Source organism: Pelodiscus sinensis, chromosome 28, assembly GCF_049634645.1.
Source record: "Pelodiscus sinensis isolate JC-2024 chromosome 28, ASM4963464v1, whole genome shotgun sequence".
NCBI lineage: Eukaryota > Metazoa > Chordata > Testudines > Trionychidae > Pelodiscus > Pelodiscus sinensis.
The window spans coordinates 2082999-2099238 of record NC_134738.1 but is presented as its reverse complement, the minus strand read 5'-3'; the positions used below and the strand labels follow the sequence as shown (position 1 = coordinate 2099238).

The following is a 16240-nucleotide window of genomic DNA, read 5'->3' as shown; positions in this document are numbered from 1 at the left end:
CATCTCTTGTCACACTGACCCGAAAGCTTATGTATTAACAGACTGGTTACATAAAGGTAAATGCTCACCTATTGTGTTACTACAGTAATGTAAAACACACATCTCTGTTCCTTCTATTACGCTCCTTAGCTAAGACGTTCTGGAATATGCACAAGATATTTCACCATACAACGGGCACCAATTTTAAGAGGAAGCTAAATTTACTCAAGTTACGTTAACCATTGCAAAATTTATTTAACAAAAATAAGTTTACACAAGGAAGGTACAGTTCCTAGAAAAGGTCTTCATTAGTTAACAAGATAGCTGGAGTTAAAAAAGGTTTATCACAGCATTAGGCAGGAATTCACTGATTAAGCTATACTCGTTCCAAAGCTTCTAACATGATGATGCTGTTTCCTCGTATTACCTAAAAACACAGAATATAAAATAAGAATTCTATAGCAATCAATGAGATTTAGCAGAACTAGAGATGTGACAAAGATCAGGAATATGTAAGCCCACCAAAAAAACCCCCAACCAAACAGAAAACCAGCTACAGCAGATATATTTCTCTACCTCTTCTGGAAAGATGAACAGCAATTAATTTTGACCCATAAATCACCCAGGTATTATTCAGTGACAGGCATGGTGTGGACTATCTAGTTTCCTAGAATTCGCCTGGTTCAGACATTTGCTGGAAAATAAGTGCTCATCAGGACATTAGGATTATTGGCAGCAGGTGGGGAAAGAGTCTAAAATAAAGATTCTCCCTCTAAAAATGTTTCAACCCACATCATCCAATGGGGTGAAAAATCTCTACTTACCACCATCCCTATATTGTTCTGTTGTCCACCTTGTGCCATCTCCACACACTCATCTATCACTAGATTCATGAAAGGGTCAAACCCTCGCAATATCCCTTGGACATGTCGGCCACCGTTTAACTTCACTAGAAATAGATATTTGGTAAATAAAAAAAAATTACACACATGCAGTGGTAGTTCTTAACTATCTTGATCATAAAGTGTTACCTTTGAGATGGGAACTTAAGAACCATTTTTGGAGGTGGAGGGGGCTGGGATGTTTTGAAACGGAATGTAAAATCCCATTTAATTAGTTAAACCAACACCCATCTACAGCAAGCCTTAGCAAGTGATGCTTACCAGTTCCAGTAAATCAGTAATGGGTGGGCGCTGGAGCAGCTCCCCATCTGCAGGAGGCGGGGGCTGTTCCAGCAGGGTCTGGGAGCCAGCAGTAGCCCCAGCATAAGGCTGGGGGCTGCTCCAGCCCAGATCCTGCTTTTGTCAGTTAACTGGATAAATATTAGGTCAACCTAATGTTTAACTAGTTAACTAATTAAGCAGGATTTTACATCCCTATTTGAAATACTATTTCATCATACTGCATGTTAAAGGACCACAGTTTATTATTGGAATTAGGATTCCCCATACCACAGGCTTCATATCACAAAAAAAGGCAGTGTTATAATGGGGAAGTCTAGATAGTCAATATTAGAAGAATGTGGGCCGACAATGTCTCATATTATAATCTTCAACATGCAGGAGTTGAAGATTAACATTTTGTAGTAGTCAGGCAGTTAGTGTGCTGCTGACCACTGATTTCCCTGCTCTGTAACCCCTTCCAGAACATCTTATTCAGAAATATTTGTATAATAGGTCTGTACAATGCTTAAAGCGGGATCCCAGCCTATTATTGGGGTCCTTAGGCCTTACCACAATACAACCTGAATAATACATTAGTTATGACAAGAATTTGTAGAGATACAGTCATTTGGACAAGACCATATTTCTTATTACTGAAGGAGACTGAAGATCTACACAATACTTTTAGTCATTCTTGTCATAAATGCGTATGTAAAATCATATAAATGTATTTACGTATGCAGCCACTTTCGAGACCGTAAACAAAAGTAACGGCATAGTTGTCATCACTGGAGATCAGAAACCAATGATATCTGCATGTTTTGGAGCACTGCAATCCCATTTTTGTCATTCGTGTATTACTTTAATCAACAGAGATAAACACAGCAACTCAACAGCCACCTATCATGGCCCCAAACACATTATTCAGCTCCATGATAATTCTTTCCTACTGTACACTCAGATGCACAATTCTATTAAAACTGCATTGGAAAACACCACCAAAAATAACACAGCAGCATTTCAGGTGGACCCCAATTTTTTGACTACTCTCCCACCCATTTTTGTCTTAAAATCTTTCAAGAAATATTAGCCAAAGATCTTGTCTAAAGACAAAACATCCTTCTTGTGGGAAGCAAAAATCTTGCAGCACTTTATACAGAAAATGTGCTCCAAAGATACACATTTCAACTACCATTATTTATAACATGACTTCACAAGTGACAAAACTTTATGTTTATCATTGAGTCATTATTAAAAGGAAGATGACTGCTGCCATGATCGACCTTCTGGAGTTCAATTTAGCAAGTCTTTAAGACTTGCTAAATCAAGCAGAGGGTGTCCCTGCCAGCATCCGGTATTCCTCCTTTGCTTCTGTTGGCCTCCCGCTACTTGGGACGCTGCTAAGCCGACTCCAGCTACGTAGTCTACGTAGCAGGAGTTGCGTACCTTAAACCGAGCAGTCAGGTCTAGTGTAGACCTGGCTTAAAATCCAACACACTAGCAGGTACCAGTTTCTTAACGTATTGTTCTGCACCTTCATCTTTATTTTGGATACCAGCATTCTAAATACTGGTACATGAAGAACCACTACCAGTGCAATACTAGGGATGTGAAGGTGTAACTGTGTAAGCAGTTAACAGATAAGCCTGAGCTTATTGGTTAACATTCACGGTTACATGCAAGCCCCCCACCCTTACTCTTGGGGAGCTGGCTGCCAACCTGCGCTGCTGCCTTTCTATTAGCACAGAGGCGGCAGTCAGTTCCACAGGGAGCCAACTGCTGTTGTGGGTGGGTATAACCACTGAATTTTTTCAGGGGTTACACAATTACCCACATTTTACCATTCCTAGGCAGCTCAATATATTTTGCCTTTGAATCTTTTCTATTTTCTAATGACAAAGCTGATCTCAATGGTGCAAAGTGTTGGGGGATACCTGATGGGGTAAATGGCATTGTGGGAGAACCATCTTTGATTCAGTTAACCTCCCAACATCCACAGATATAATGTGAAACAAAAGACAGGACTATACAGCACTTTAAAGACTAACAAGATGGTTTATTAGGTGATGAGCTTTCGTGGGGCCAGACCCACTTCCTCAGATCAAATTGTGGAAGAAAATTGGCATGACCATATATACCAAAGGGATACAATCGAAAAAAGTGAACACATATAAAATTGACAAATCAGATTTTAATATCATTATCTCATAGACACTAACCTCCCTCCCTCACCCGCCCTCTGTTCTAAAATCAGATTTGTCAATTTTATGTGCGTGCACTTTTTTGGATTGTATCCCTTTGGTACATATGGTCATGCCAATTTTCTTGCTGCATAGTCCTGTCTTTTGTTTCAGCAAGCTACATCTCTATTACTAGATATAATGGCTGTGTCTAGACTGGCAAGTTTTTCCGCAAAAGCAGCTGCTTTTGTGGAAAAACTTGCCAGCTGTCTACACTGGCTGCTTGAATTTCCACAAGAACACTGACGATCTCATGTAAGAAATCGGTGCTTTTTGTGGAAATACTATGCTGCTCCCATGCGGGCAAAAGTCCTTTTGCGCAAAAGGGCCAGTGTAGACAGCTCAGATTTGTTATGCGCAAAAAAGCCCTGATTGCGAAAATGGCAATCGGGGCTCTTTTGCGCAAAAGCGCGTCTACATTGGCCACGGATGCTTTTGCGCAAAAAGTGCTTTTGCAGAAAAGCGTCTGTGCCAATCTAGACGCTCTTTTCCGCAAATGATTTTAACGGAAAACTTTTCCGTTAAAGGCATTTGCGGAAAATCCTGCCAGTCTAGCCGTCGCCACCGTGTATTGTTTCAATACTAAGAATAGCATGTCTGTTTAGTGGTGTGTCATACCTATCACACACACATTGGCAAACAACCCACGTGTACAGTGCTGCTCCCAGCCCATCCAATGGCAGCGTGACGGCTGCTCACAACCAATCCAGGCGCGCACACAAATAACTCACGTGACAGCTTCTTGTCCATGAATCTGAAAGCACAAGGAGGCAGCGCATTAGGGGGCCGCAAGGGGGCGTGCCAGAGCCCCCCCACAACGCGGCAGATGGGCCGGTCCCGGGCAGCCGCGTGGTTTGTGCGCAGGCGCCAATGGCCAGGGGAGGCGCCGAGTGCCGGGCTCAGCAGGGGGCGGGGCACCCGGAACTGAGCGGGCGGGGTCGCTACGCCCATGCGCGGGGCGGGGCGCAGCCATGTGCACACCACGGGAGGGGTCTCGCCCACCCCGCGCGGGCAGGCCTCACTGGGCAGCGCGGTGCATGCCGGGATACTGGGGGAGTAGGCAATTAAGGTGGGTCCTACTGGAATTACACCCCCCCCTCGACCAGCCGCCCCTCCCTCGGCGGGGCGATCTCCGCTCTGCGCCCCGCCCCGCCCCGCCCCGCCGCACTCACTTCTTCAGCTCGGGCGGGTGCGCTTTACTCATGGTGCCCTCTCAGTCAGCCCCGCACAACCGCCTCCCGCTCCTCCGCGCGGAACCCAGCCTCTGGCGTCACCGCGTCCCGGATACAGCCACCAATCAGAGCTGACGCCGAAGCCGCGTGCTGGGACCCCGACAGCCAATCGGGCGCCTGCGTATGACATCACTAGACCAGCCAGCCAATCAACATGGTCTCCGGCATCTTCTGCGGATGACCTCACTGACCCAACAGCCAATGCGGGCCGTGCCGCTTCCTCTCTCCCCGTCAGCAGCGCCTCATGGAGGAGGGCACCTAGCTCACCTCCGCCGTACTCCACAGAATAGAGGCCCAATCTCCTTTTTCCGGGGAAGCAGTGGCCGCTCGGGAGCCAGATCGAAGCAGATAATGCCAAAGCCGGTTCCACACAGGGGCCCGTCGGCCGCGGAGTTACCAATGCTGCCTAAATACGGACTCATTGAAATGTGAATGCGCGGCTCCCCTAGACAATACGGCCTCGCTTGTTGCATGTAGCGACCCTCTGGGTTCGCTTTTCAGTTCGCGTTGGCGCTGGAACCTGCCCTGACCACGTTCCAGGGGGCTGGATCCGCTGTTTTGGTTCGGCCCGTTTAACAACGTGTAGACGCAAAATGTAGGTTTGCCACATGTGCGGAGTTTGGATCTGGCTCCGATTTACACAAGAAAGTGGTGACTGACAAATAATCCGATTTCAATCCAGGAGGAACCTGCCATACGTTTGCTGCCACCCCTTTCCCTGTCTTGACTTTTTAGCTGGTAAGCTCTTTGAGGCAGGGACTGTTCCGTTGGGATGCCACTATTCCATTTGTGCAGTCCTTAGCACACCATTTGGCATTGCTTCCCTAGGCACTAAACAGGATTAATAATAAGGTTGGCTCTTTGGTTCCAAAGCAGGGAGTTGGAACTAGAGCTGTTTTAAATGTTAGCAGTGTTTGAGACACATACTAGCTCCAACTATAATACAAAACGAAGAGCTCAAGGTAGGAAAACACAGTAGAATACACAAAATCCACATTTAGCACTTCTCGCAGTGTAGCCATAATGATGAGCCTAGTCGTAAGAAAGAACTCAGAGGAGTTATCATCTAAAATTTATTTTTGAATCAAACTTTTAGAAAATAAATCCGTTTTTAAAAGGACAGAACAAAATGGTTGTGTTAATTACAGTTGTTCATGAGAAGGAACAAAACAGGACTCTCAGCTCACAATAAATAGAACCATCCTAAGGTATTCATTACATTGTCTCCAGCCACAAGGACAGGACCAGGTGGTGCTGCTGTTTTCTGGATGTCATTTCCCTTTTTATTTTGGTGGTGACTACCTCTCTGTATTGTGTTCATTTCCCTTGAGGACCACAGATTCAGAATTGCCTACTCCTGTAGCCGAGTAGCTCCATATCTGAGGCAGCTATTAATGGTTATCCATGACTAGCTTAACCTTGCCCCAGCATTCAAACCAACCTCCTCTGTCTTGCTCCCTGTCCCTGCAGCTTGAGGAAGAATGAGATCTGAAATCCACCTTAAGACTGCACCACAACACACAGAATCTGGTAGTGCACTGAACACTGCTATCAATTCTTTACTTAAGCAAACTCCTGATTTATACCAGCATGAGGGAGAATCAAGGACAGGTTCTCTGCGCGTTAAGTCAAAAAGTTATCAGGTCAAAAAGGAGGAGAGATTCCACCTATTAAAACCTTCGGTGGTTGTTTTTCAGAGGCTCGGGGGGGGGGGGGGGGGGGAAACGACGACACATTTATGCCCCACTGCATGGAACAATACAGCTGCTATAATTCTTAATGATAGACTTCAGGCTGAATGCTGCTGTTCCTTACACCACTGCAAATCAGGAGTAATACAGATGTAAAATCAGCATGAGTGGAGCATTATGTAGTATTGGCCATTCCTTTTCAATAGGCCATGTTCTTTGTGACTCATTGCTTCAGAGAACCCACACTTAGCTGGCTGACCTTGTTCTCTTTGTAGAATTATATATGACGGGATTGGTGGCCTGATGAGGTCAGGTGAAGTTAAAGGGCTTTTTCTCCACTAGGTTCACACACAGGCATATCTCCATTTATTCCATTGGAATCACTTCTGATTTATGCCAGTGTGAGAGGCAACAGAGACCCAAGATGTTTTAACTGCAGAAACTTGACCTACCAGTGCAAAAAAAAAAAAGTCTCCCTGACTTCCTCTTGTCTCCTTTAACATAAAGGCACTTGCACTAGAAGGACAGGGGGAACCTGTCAGTGCTAGACAATCAGTTCTGCAGATATGAGGGCAGTTGAGGAGGGAAAAATCCTGTCCCCAAAGCATTTTTTTTTAAATCACAATAGCCCAGAGAACAAGTGAGGCAAGAATTATGGCCCTTTGAATTCTAGGGTATCAAACCCAGTGGTAGTTATACTTCAGATCCTCTGCCCATCACATCACCACCAAGAATACGGGAGAGTGGACTTTTGGAGCCAGATACTCAGAGCGTTTACACTGGCATGGCTCCACTGACACTAATGGAACTACACCAGTTTATATCTGACTCTTAACACTTGCAGGGAACTATTGAGGCATATTAGTTAGGCAGCAATGGAGAAGTTTGCACCTGTCCCAGGGACAAAGGTCCCTCACACTCCAGGCCTGTCCAGCTGGAGGTGCCTTCCAGCAGCCCTAAATTCACTACAACCAAAGTAAGTCAAGGTACTATCAAGTAATAGAGGATCCTGCTATTAGCAGCATGGTCTATACATACACTAACCATTAACCCTTTGAGGACTGGAGCAAAGTCACTACTCTGTCCTCTCCACACCTGGTGACACTTCTCAAATCAACCCGAGACACCAACACTTCAAACCAGCTGTTGAATGGACCACTGCAATACTTTGAAAATACAAAAATCACCCTTATCATCCATTTTCATGCTTCAATTTCCAACACGAATCTCCGTGTACACGTCTCTCTCTTAATAGAAGCTATGCTTCTCCCTCTCTCCCCCAAAACAAACTCAGATTTATTGTGTAATAGCTGCCAAAGTCTCCTTCATTTTCTTGGTCATGCTGGGGATGAGATGCATGTGGTCGTCCACGCACTTCGTCACGCAGCTCTCCAGCTGCTGTTTCACCTGCTGCTCCTTGCTCCCTGAATCCAGGGAGTCTTTGGCCTTGTCGTTACAGTGCATTGTGCAGCGAGCCAAGCGGTCCTGCAAATGAGAATTCCAGACACTTAGAGGTTCAAATGGCTGGGAGCAAGTGGAAAGTGTATTGGGAGGAAGTGCAGACATGGGAAAAATGAGCTCTTAACCTGCTATCTAAGAGGTGGACATCATGTGTTGGAGAACACAGAACAAAATTATTTATAATGGAGGGAATGGTTGGAAGAAGAATGAAACCAGCTGCAATCTGGAAGTTTCTCTCATCATTTGCAATGAGACCTCCAAACTAGGGATGTAAGTGACTAGTTGACTATGCGAGGCAGCAAGGGGGAACAGCAGGAGCCGGTTCCCCGCAGCACCGTCTCCACAGGGGGCAGGGAAAGCAGGAGGGTAGCGGGGACCACGTGCAAGCCGGGAATCAGCTGATTCCCAGTTTGCGTCCAGTCCCAGACGCTGCGCCTCTGATTTTTAAATGTATTATGAGCCTACGGGCTCTTAAGTTTAAAAATCAGAAACACCATTGTGTGCGAGCCAGGATGGCTGATTCCCAGCTCGCGCTGGGTCCCCCCGCTGCGCTCCTGCCTTTTTACATTATGGCTGGTATGCAGCCGGGGGGAGACCCAGAGTCAGCACAGCCTGGTGGCTCTTCATACATTTAAAAGGCAGAGCCGCAGCAGGAACTAACCCCACTGCGGCTCCCCTGCTTATTGATCAATTGACTAGTCGATGGAAAAATCTACCAACTAGTCAATTAGTGGATTAAATTAAATTTAACCTCCCTACTCCAAACTCATTTTGTTTAGGCTCCCCTCCAAATATCAAACCCTAGGGGGTGGCGGTGTGTGTGTAGCTACTCCTCCAGCCTGCTCGCTTTCAGACTTGCCCCTTTCACACTGGAAAATCTACCCTAAAAAGGCACGTTCTCTTTGCAGGAGGTTCTCCTTTCTGGTGTCCTGCGCTTTCAAACCCTGTGCTTCCTAATGAGCCTGGATTGAACACAGAGCACAACCTTGGTTCTCCAATACTCCCCTCACTCACAGCCTCCTCTTCTCCCACATGAGATGCCCCATTTACATTACGTAGTCCCTGCTTTGGTACGTCCCCTTTGATCCAGGTTACTTTTGCAATGGGGTTGAGCATAGAACCGACTGGCCCCACCTCCCAAACCCGTATGTGTCCACGGCAAACCTCTGCACAGGGCTTGAGATTAAACCGGACAAGAAGAAGATTCCTCGGGGAGCTGAGGCCTCCAAGAGACTTCCACTGCCAATGCTATTGCTGTAGGGCCCCATGGAACCTGGCCTGGGGCATCGGTCACTGTCTCCTCACCTGAAATCTCTCCAGCTCTTTGGTGACGACAGCCTGGGCCTGGGCCAGGGGCGCGTGGCACCGCTCGATGCAGTGGTGCACCTGCTGCATGGAGGCCTTGTCATTCTCGCAGCAGTCGGCGCTGCAGCGAAACATGTGCCCCTGCAGAGCCGGAAACAAAGCTGGCTGGGAATGGGCTGCGGGCAGCCAGAGGCCTGACTCTTCCAAAGCTGTTGCCTGTAGCCATTCAAATCTCACAGTACACACACCCCATTCACTGGAGAGCCCCGTGCATATATTGCACACCTCCCAGCTAGGGATGTAAAATCCCAGTTAAAGGCCAGGTGGGGAAGAGGGCTGGAGTAGCCCCCTTCTCCGCTGCAGGCAGGGCCCACTGCGGACAAGGGCTGCTCTGGGTGGCCAGAGCGGCACCTATCCACAGCAGGCCCAATGGGTCTGAAGCAGCTCCAGCCCCCACGGGTTAAGTGTTAAGGCTTCCCAGTGAACCTGTCACCTCCCTGCTCCCAACTGCCCTGGGCTTTGCAGAACTGTCCGGCTTCCCCTCCCCCTCAATACACACACCCTTCCTCTCTCCTGTGCAATGGGCTGTTTAATCTGCCCCCCCCCCCGTCTGTGGGTCCCCAAACCCACTGGCGCTGCAAACTGGCGCAGGGCCAGACCTATGTGTCACTGCGCCCCAGGTTAGCAGCTCAAAGTGTTGGGAGGTTCGATACTGGGGGGGGGGGTCCCATTCGTGGAGAGCCCCAGGCCTCTAAGCAGCCACTGCAATAGGGCTGGGCAAAGCCCTGCCCCCTCCCCCAGTTCGTCAAGGGGCCCAGATCCCTGGGCACACTCCAGTGGGGAGCGGGCAGAACTCGCTGGCCCCTTCCCCCCGTCACTCAGGGCCCCTCTCCGCACCCACGCTGGGGAGGGGGGCTCAGTGGTTTCCTCCCCCAGTCCCCGATCGGGGTGCTCATGGAGGCGAGGGGCGGTGGACGGGGGGGCCGCTACCTGCATCTTGCGGATGTTCTCGCGCTCCAGCCCGTGCACCATGCTGTCTATGGCCGCCTGCATGCGGCTCTGCTGCGCCTCGGCCATGCTGCGCCCTGCGCCCTGCGCCCGGCCGGCAGCGCCCGCATGGGTAGAGGACACCCGCCGCCCCCATCCGCTTCCCGGGTCAGCCCGGCCCAGCGCTGCGCGGCGGCCACAGCAGCCCCTGGAGCCGGCTGGGCGCATTGCAACCCGGCTCCCGCGCGCCCCGGCCAGCCAGACAGCGAGGGGCGCACGGGCAGGGTGGGCAGGGTGCAGCGCCGCGCACCTCGCTCTGGCCCTGCCCGTTTCTCGCTCTCGCTCCATTATCGCAGAGAGGTCGCTGTGCTGGGAACTTAAACCAAGCGTTAAACCCACCCCATGCCCCTGCCTCGCTCCCCCCTGGCATCTCTCGCTCGCCCTGGCTGGCCTTCGCTCTCCTCTCCTCCCCCCAATGTAGTCCTGGGGGGGCGAGCCCCCAGCCCTGCCTCTTCTGCCTGAGGCTGCCGCTCCATGGGCACCGAGCCCATCGCAGGGGCAAACCTCCAGCCCCCCACAGGAGCCTCCCCGGCTCTAGAGCATGGGTGGAGAGCGGGCAGCGCACAGCCCCACCCTACCCTAGCGTCCCCAGCCGCAGCCCATGAGCTGGGCTCAAGCAGGGGGCAGAGTGCGGGCAGGGCGGTACCTGGCAGCCTTCCTCTGCCTCTTATTCCCACTGGCCATGCCATTAATCTCTGCATCCCCAGCCATCTCTCACTCCCCATTCCCTTGGGTGTGTCCACACTACAAAGTTAATTCAAACTAACAGCTGTTAGTTCAAATTAACTTTCATAGGGGCTACACATGCAAACTGCTAGTTCAAATTTAATTTGAACTAGGTAAACCCCATTCTACGAGGACTAAGGCCTAGTTTGAATTAAGGGCTGGGTAGTCACTTAATTCGAACTAGCTGCAGGCTAGTCCTCCCCAGCTTGCCCTGGTGGCCACTCTGGGCCAAACCAGGGAAACTTGTCTGCCCCCCTCCCAGCCCTGGAGCCCTTAAAGGGGCACGGTCTGGCTACACTGCTTGTGCCAGTTGCAAGTCTGCCAGCATCCAGCCAGCAGACCCTGCACCTGGCACGGGATGAGCCAGCCACCTGCTGCCACCCAGCCCTCCGCCTCTTCCCAGGACCAGGCTGGTGGCTCCCAGGAGCCTGCCCGGGGCCGCAAGAGGCGAGCGCCAACCTGGTCTAGTGCGGAGATCGTGGACCTCATCGAGGTTTGGGGGGAGGCCTCCAACGTCCACGATCTCCGCACTAGCCACAGGAATGTGGCTGTCTACAGCCACATGGCTGCCAGCCTGGCCACCAGAGGCCACATGCGGACCCAGGAGCAGGTCTGCTACAAAATTAAGGACCTGAGGCAGGCCTACTCCAGGGCCTCCCAACCAGGGGCCGACCCAGAGGCCTGCCCTCACTTTGAGGCCCTGGACCGCATCCTGGGGACTCACGCAGTCCATGCCTCTCGGGGGGTGGTCGACCCCAGGGCAGAAACAGAGGAAGAGGAGGATGTCGAGAGCCAGGAGTCTGCAGGGAGCCTGCCCAGGACCCAGGACCCCCGAGTCATCCCACAGAGCACATCTGCTGTGTCGTCTGAGGCCGGGGAGGGCTCCACACGTGAGTACCATCATGCTCCCATTATGTGTATGGGGGGATGGAGAGGGAGCCCAGGGGCCGTGTGCCTGGGCCTTGCCCACCATGGAGCAGCAGCTGGGTGTCATGCAAGGGCCCTGGCCCGTTCCCCACACGCTGACCTCGCCTCTGCAGAGGGGCGCTGGGTTTCACCCACTGTGTCCCCAAGGAGAACTGACCACTGCTCTTGTTTCACCACAGCACCTGGGACTGCAGGGTGCACCACCCCGCCTGCAACAGCCACACGCACCCGGGCCAGCAGGCGCACCCGCAACCAGGAGTACCACCACCGGCGGCACCTGCGGCTACTGGAGCACCAGATCCACATCCAGGAGCACTGGGTCCGGGAGGACCTGCAGCTGCGGCAGCGGAGCTTGGAGGCGCTGGAGGAGCAGGGCCGTGCCCTCAGAGGTCACCTCCAGACCCTGGTGGATAGGTTCCTGCCTCCTCCTGCTCCAGCCCCTGCAGCCACCCCAGCTCTCGCTCCTCCTCCCACTCCTGCTCCCCCTCCTGCTTCCTCTGCACCCCCCGTCCCTCCTGCCCCACCCTCCACACCCACTCCCCCCCGACGCCCCCACACCCGTGCTGCGAGATGGGAAAACCAGCAGGACTCCGAGCCCTGAGCTTTCCCTTCCCTTCCTCCCCCTTCCAGCTCCCTCCTCCCAGGTTTCCCCCTCCCCTTTCTCACCCTCATTCCTCCCTCCCCCCACCCCAGTTATGTAAAATAAAAAGAGATTTTTGTTGGCAAAACAGGTGTCTTTATTTGACATTAGGGAGGGGGAAGGAAAGGAGGGTGGAAGAAGGCTCCAGTGGGGCATGCAGGGAAAGTTCAGTCCTCCTCCACATGGAAGCTCTTCCCGGATCTGGACCGCCCCCCTCTGGGCCTCCCAGATGGCGGCAGTACAGGGCTGCGCATACTGGCCAGCCATGCAGTCAGCCTCAGCCATCCAGGCTGGCAGGAAAGCCTTCCCCCTTCCGTTCGCATAAATTGTGCAGCACACAACATGCTGCCACCATGGGAGGGATATTGTGCTCGGCGAGGTCGAGGCGGGTGAGGAGGAATTGGGCTTTCAGTCGGCCGAAGGCCCCCTCAATCACAATGTGGGCCCTGGTGAGCCTGGCATTGAAGGCCTGCCGGGAGGGGTTGAGGTGTCCCATGTAGGGCTTCATTAGCCAGGGCTGTAGGGGGTAGGCCGCATCCCCCACCAGGCAGACGAGCATGTCCACATCCCCGACCCTGATGTGGCGGTCGGGGAAGAAGGTCCTGCTGTGCAGCCTCCGGTTTAACTGTTAAACCTCAGGTTTAACTGTTAATTCGAACTAAGGAATTAGAATCGCGCTTCTCTGCCGTGTGTAGACGCGAGCAGTTACTTTGGGCTAGTCAGTTTCCAAAATGGCAACCGGTCGGGAATATGCTAATCAAGTGCGGGATATTTAAATCCCGTGCTTCATTAGCAATTTTGGTCACCCTCATTAGCCTCCCTAGTTCGAACTAGGGGGCTAGTGTGGACGTACCCTCACTCTCTTTCTCTAGATTCCAATATAGCTAGAGTTATCACTGTAGATTCTAGGCATAGCGCAAGGGTTATAAAAGTTTAGTGGGCACCACTTTGATGCAGTATTTGGATGGTAAGCAATGTTTTGGGCAGGGAAACTAATTTAATGTATTTGTACAGTACCGAGCACAAAAGGGCCCCTCTTGTCTGGTGTCTCTAGGTGCTACAGTAATACAAAATAATGAGCGACCAATGGGATCCTGACTATTTTCTTTCTGCTCACGTTCACAAGGGAATGGTCTGACATACAAACAGGACTTATTTAGCTCTGGAATTGCATTTATCAGCTCCTCTGAAAGCCACTGGGAGTGCAGTTTGTGTACAGAACAACACAAACAGAACCCCCGATATGTGTCAAACTGTGGGCGTGTTCAAAATCTCAGTCAGGTATGAGCTGAGTTAAGCCATACCTAATTTGTAAGAAGACTTTGCGCAAAATAATGGTCTGTTATTGGCCAAGGCAGATGACTGAAATGAAGCCTGAATTCTCCCCTCCCTTGGCAAAATATGCAGCAAAAGGGTCACATGTGAGATACAGGATTCTAGTTAAAGGCAGAGCCCCGAAAATCAGCGGACATTTGCTTTATATCCATGGGTATCCATATCCCCAGCTGTGGATGCGGATATCTGCAGCTCATTTTTGTAAATATGGATGCAGATGCAGATACAAATTTTGTATCTAGAGCTCCACAAATCTGCAGCTATCTGCTTGATCTCCATATATGGATGTGGATGCAGATATCTGTGGATCATTTTTGCAGATGCAGATAAGGATGCCTAGAGCCCTGCAAATCCATGGATGTCCACTTTATATTGGCCGGTAATCACATCCACAGATGTCAGTGTGGGTACCAGTGGCTCATTTTTACAGATATGGATGTGGATACAAATTTTGTATCTGCACTGGGCTCTACAGGTGCCAATTTTGCATCTATGCAGGACTCTAGTTATACATACAACCACTGGGTGAATGGGAACGTGTGTCCCCATGCTGGCAGTTTTATGCTTGGTTGATGTCTAGCTTCTGGCCCAACATCCATCTCAAGCATAGTACTGGTTGTGGTTCCTCTCCTATGGGCGTGTGTTGTCCTTGCCCTCCAATCTCCTGCTCCAGTAGACAAGCTGGTCACTAGGTGGCAGGAGTGGACTGAGCCAAAGGGCCTGATTCTCTGTGTGGCTCCTGCCTGGTGTTGTCATTTAGGCCAATGTTTCTCAGGGGTACTCGAGAGACGGCCGGGGGGGGGGGGGGTACATCAACACAACTGAAATTTGGAGAAAACTGAATTTTTGTTTTAAGTTTTACAGCGCTTTATTAGTTTTGCACTTTTTACACCCAAAAATCTCATCGCCCGCCCAGCTCCGATTAAGTTGTTTAAACAAATGTGTTGCAATGGTAGAAAAATATGTGTGTGTTTGAAAACTGTAGGTACTAGGTGTATATATGTATATATTTTTGAAAAAGGGGTACTTTATAAAAAAAGGCTGAGAAATTCTGATTTGGGCTAATGCCCCAGCAGTGTGCGAGATGCCCTAACAAATCAGAACACTGCTGCTGGGCATGCACTTTGCACCAGAAATTCAGGCCCAGTGACTGCACGGTGAGGAGGGAGAGTGTGAATAAAAGCTCTAGCATTTAATTCCTTTTTAACTAGAGGAGGACACTGCATTGAGTATTGCCAACCTTCGGAGGGAGATGTTGCCTAAAACTACAGACCTACTCACTGAGAAATCACTGGAATTGCCGTCTCCGTTCAATGCCATGCATTGTGCAAGTAAGTAGATCTCTGCTATTAATCTCAGCGTGGCTTAAGCACAATAGCAGTGACAGAACCCCGCCGTGGTGTGGGTGAAACCCCAAGCATCACAGTGGTGAGTGGTAGGGGTCTGACTGCAGACCTCTGTCTCTGAAAGCACGGCCTTCTAACAATGAGCTAAAAGATCCACCTTGGTTAGCAACAAGCAGTGATCTCTGGCATGAGGTTCTGGGTGGCTAGACACTGGGGGAGGACACTATATCAGCCTGGGTTACAACAGTGACAGAAGGAATGACTTATGAGGAGAGGCTGAGGGACCTGGGTCTGTTTAGTCTGCAGAAGAGAAGAGTGAGGGGGGATTTGAGAGCAGCCTTCAACTTCCTGAAGGGAGGTTCCAAAGAGGCTGGAGAGAGGCTGTTCCCAGTAGTGACAGATGGTAGAACAAGGAGCAATGGTCTCAAGTTGTGGTGGGAGAGGTCCAGGTTGGATATTAGGAAAAACTATTTCCCTAGGCGGGTGGTGAAGCACTGGAATGGGTTCCCTAGGGAAGTAGTGGAGTCTCCATCCCTAGAGGTGTTTAAGTCTCGGCTCGACAAAGCCCTGGCCGGGTTGATTTAGTTGGAATTGGTCCTGCCTAGAGCAGGGAGCTGGACTTGATGACCTTCTGAGGTCTCTTCCAGTTCTAGAAATGTAGCCGTGTTAGTCTGGGGTAGCTGACGCAAAATACAGGACTATGTAGCACTTTAAAGACTAACAAGTTGGTTTATTAGATGATGAGCTTTCGTGGGCCAGACCCACTTCCTCAGATCGAATAGTGGAAGAAAATAGTCACAACCATATATACCAAAGGATACAATTTTAAAAAATGAACACATATGAAAAGGACAAATCACATTTCAGAACAGGAGGGGAATGCGGGGGGGGGAGGGGGGAGGAAGGAAGGTAAGTGTCTGTGAATTGATGATATTAGAGGTGGGGAGAGTGGGATGTTTGTATTAGAGGTGATAATTGGGGAAGCTATCTTGGTAATGGGTAAGATAGTTTGAGTGTTTGTTCATTCCTTCTCGGAGAGTGTCGACACTCTCTAATACACCCCTCTTATCACCTCTAATACAAACATCCCACTCTCCCCACCTCTAATATAATCAATTCACAGACACTTACCTTCCTTCCTTCCCCCC

At 50.4% G+C, this 16240-nt stretch overlaps 2 protein-coding genes across 5 annotated transcripts; both read right to left on the bottom strand.

Moving 5' to 3' along the window:
* Nucleotides 1-209: 209 nt before the first annotated feature.
* Nucleotides 210-4689, bottom strand: SNRPG (small nuclear ribonucleoprotein polypeptide G). Of its 2 annotated transcripts, XM_075911010.1 has the most exons (4): nucleotides 4555-4689; nucleotides 4114-4136; nucleotides 804-928; nucleotides 210-406 (listed from the first exon to the last, which is right to left on the bottom strand). In XM_075911010.1, exons 1-4 carry the CDS (start codon nucleotides 4584-4586, stop codon nucleotides 356-358), a joined length of 231 nt encoding a protein of 76 aa, XP_075767125.1. In that variant the 5' UTR covers nucleotides 4587-4689; the 3' UTR covers nucleotides 210-355. The 2 variants fall into 2 exon arrangements, with proteins under 2 accessions (XP_075767125.1, XP_025043540.1); XM_025187755.2 differs by lacking the exon at nucleotides 4555-4689 and having other exon boundaries at nucleotides 4001-4117.
* Nucleotides 4690-5664: 975 nt separating this feature from the next.
* FAM136A (family with sequence similarity 136 member A) lies at nucleotides 5665-10811 on the bottom strand. 3 transcript variants are annotated; one of them, XM_075911009.1, is made up of 3 exons: nucleotides 10697-10811; nucleotides 9072-9212; nucleotides 5665-7790 (listed from the first exon to the last, which is right to left on the bottom strand). In XM_075911009.1, exons 1-3 carry the CDS (start codon nucleotides 10805-10807, stop codon nucleotides 7602-7604), a joined length of 441 nt encoding a protein of 146 aa, XP_075767124.1. In that variant the 5' UTR covers nucleotides 10808-10811; the 3' UTR covers nucleotides 5665-7601. The 3 variants fall into 3 exon arrangements, with proteins under 3 accessions (XP_075767124.1, XP_075767122.1, XP_075767123.1); XM_075911007.1 differs by lacking the exon at nucleotides 10697-10811 and adding an exon at nucleotides 10062-10378 and having other exon boundaries at nucleotides 9072-9287; XM_075911008.1 differs by lacking the exon at nucleotides 10697-10811 and adding an exon at nucleotides 10062-10315.
* Nucleotides 10812-16240: the final 5429 nt, after the last annotated feature.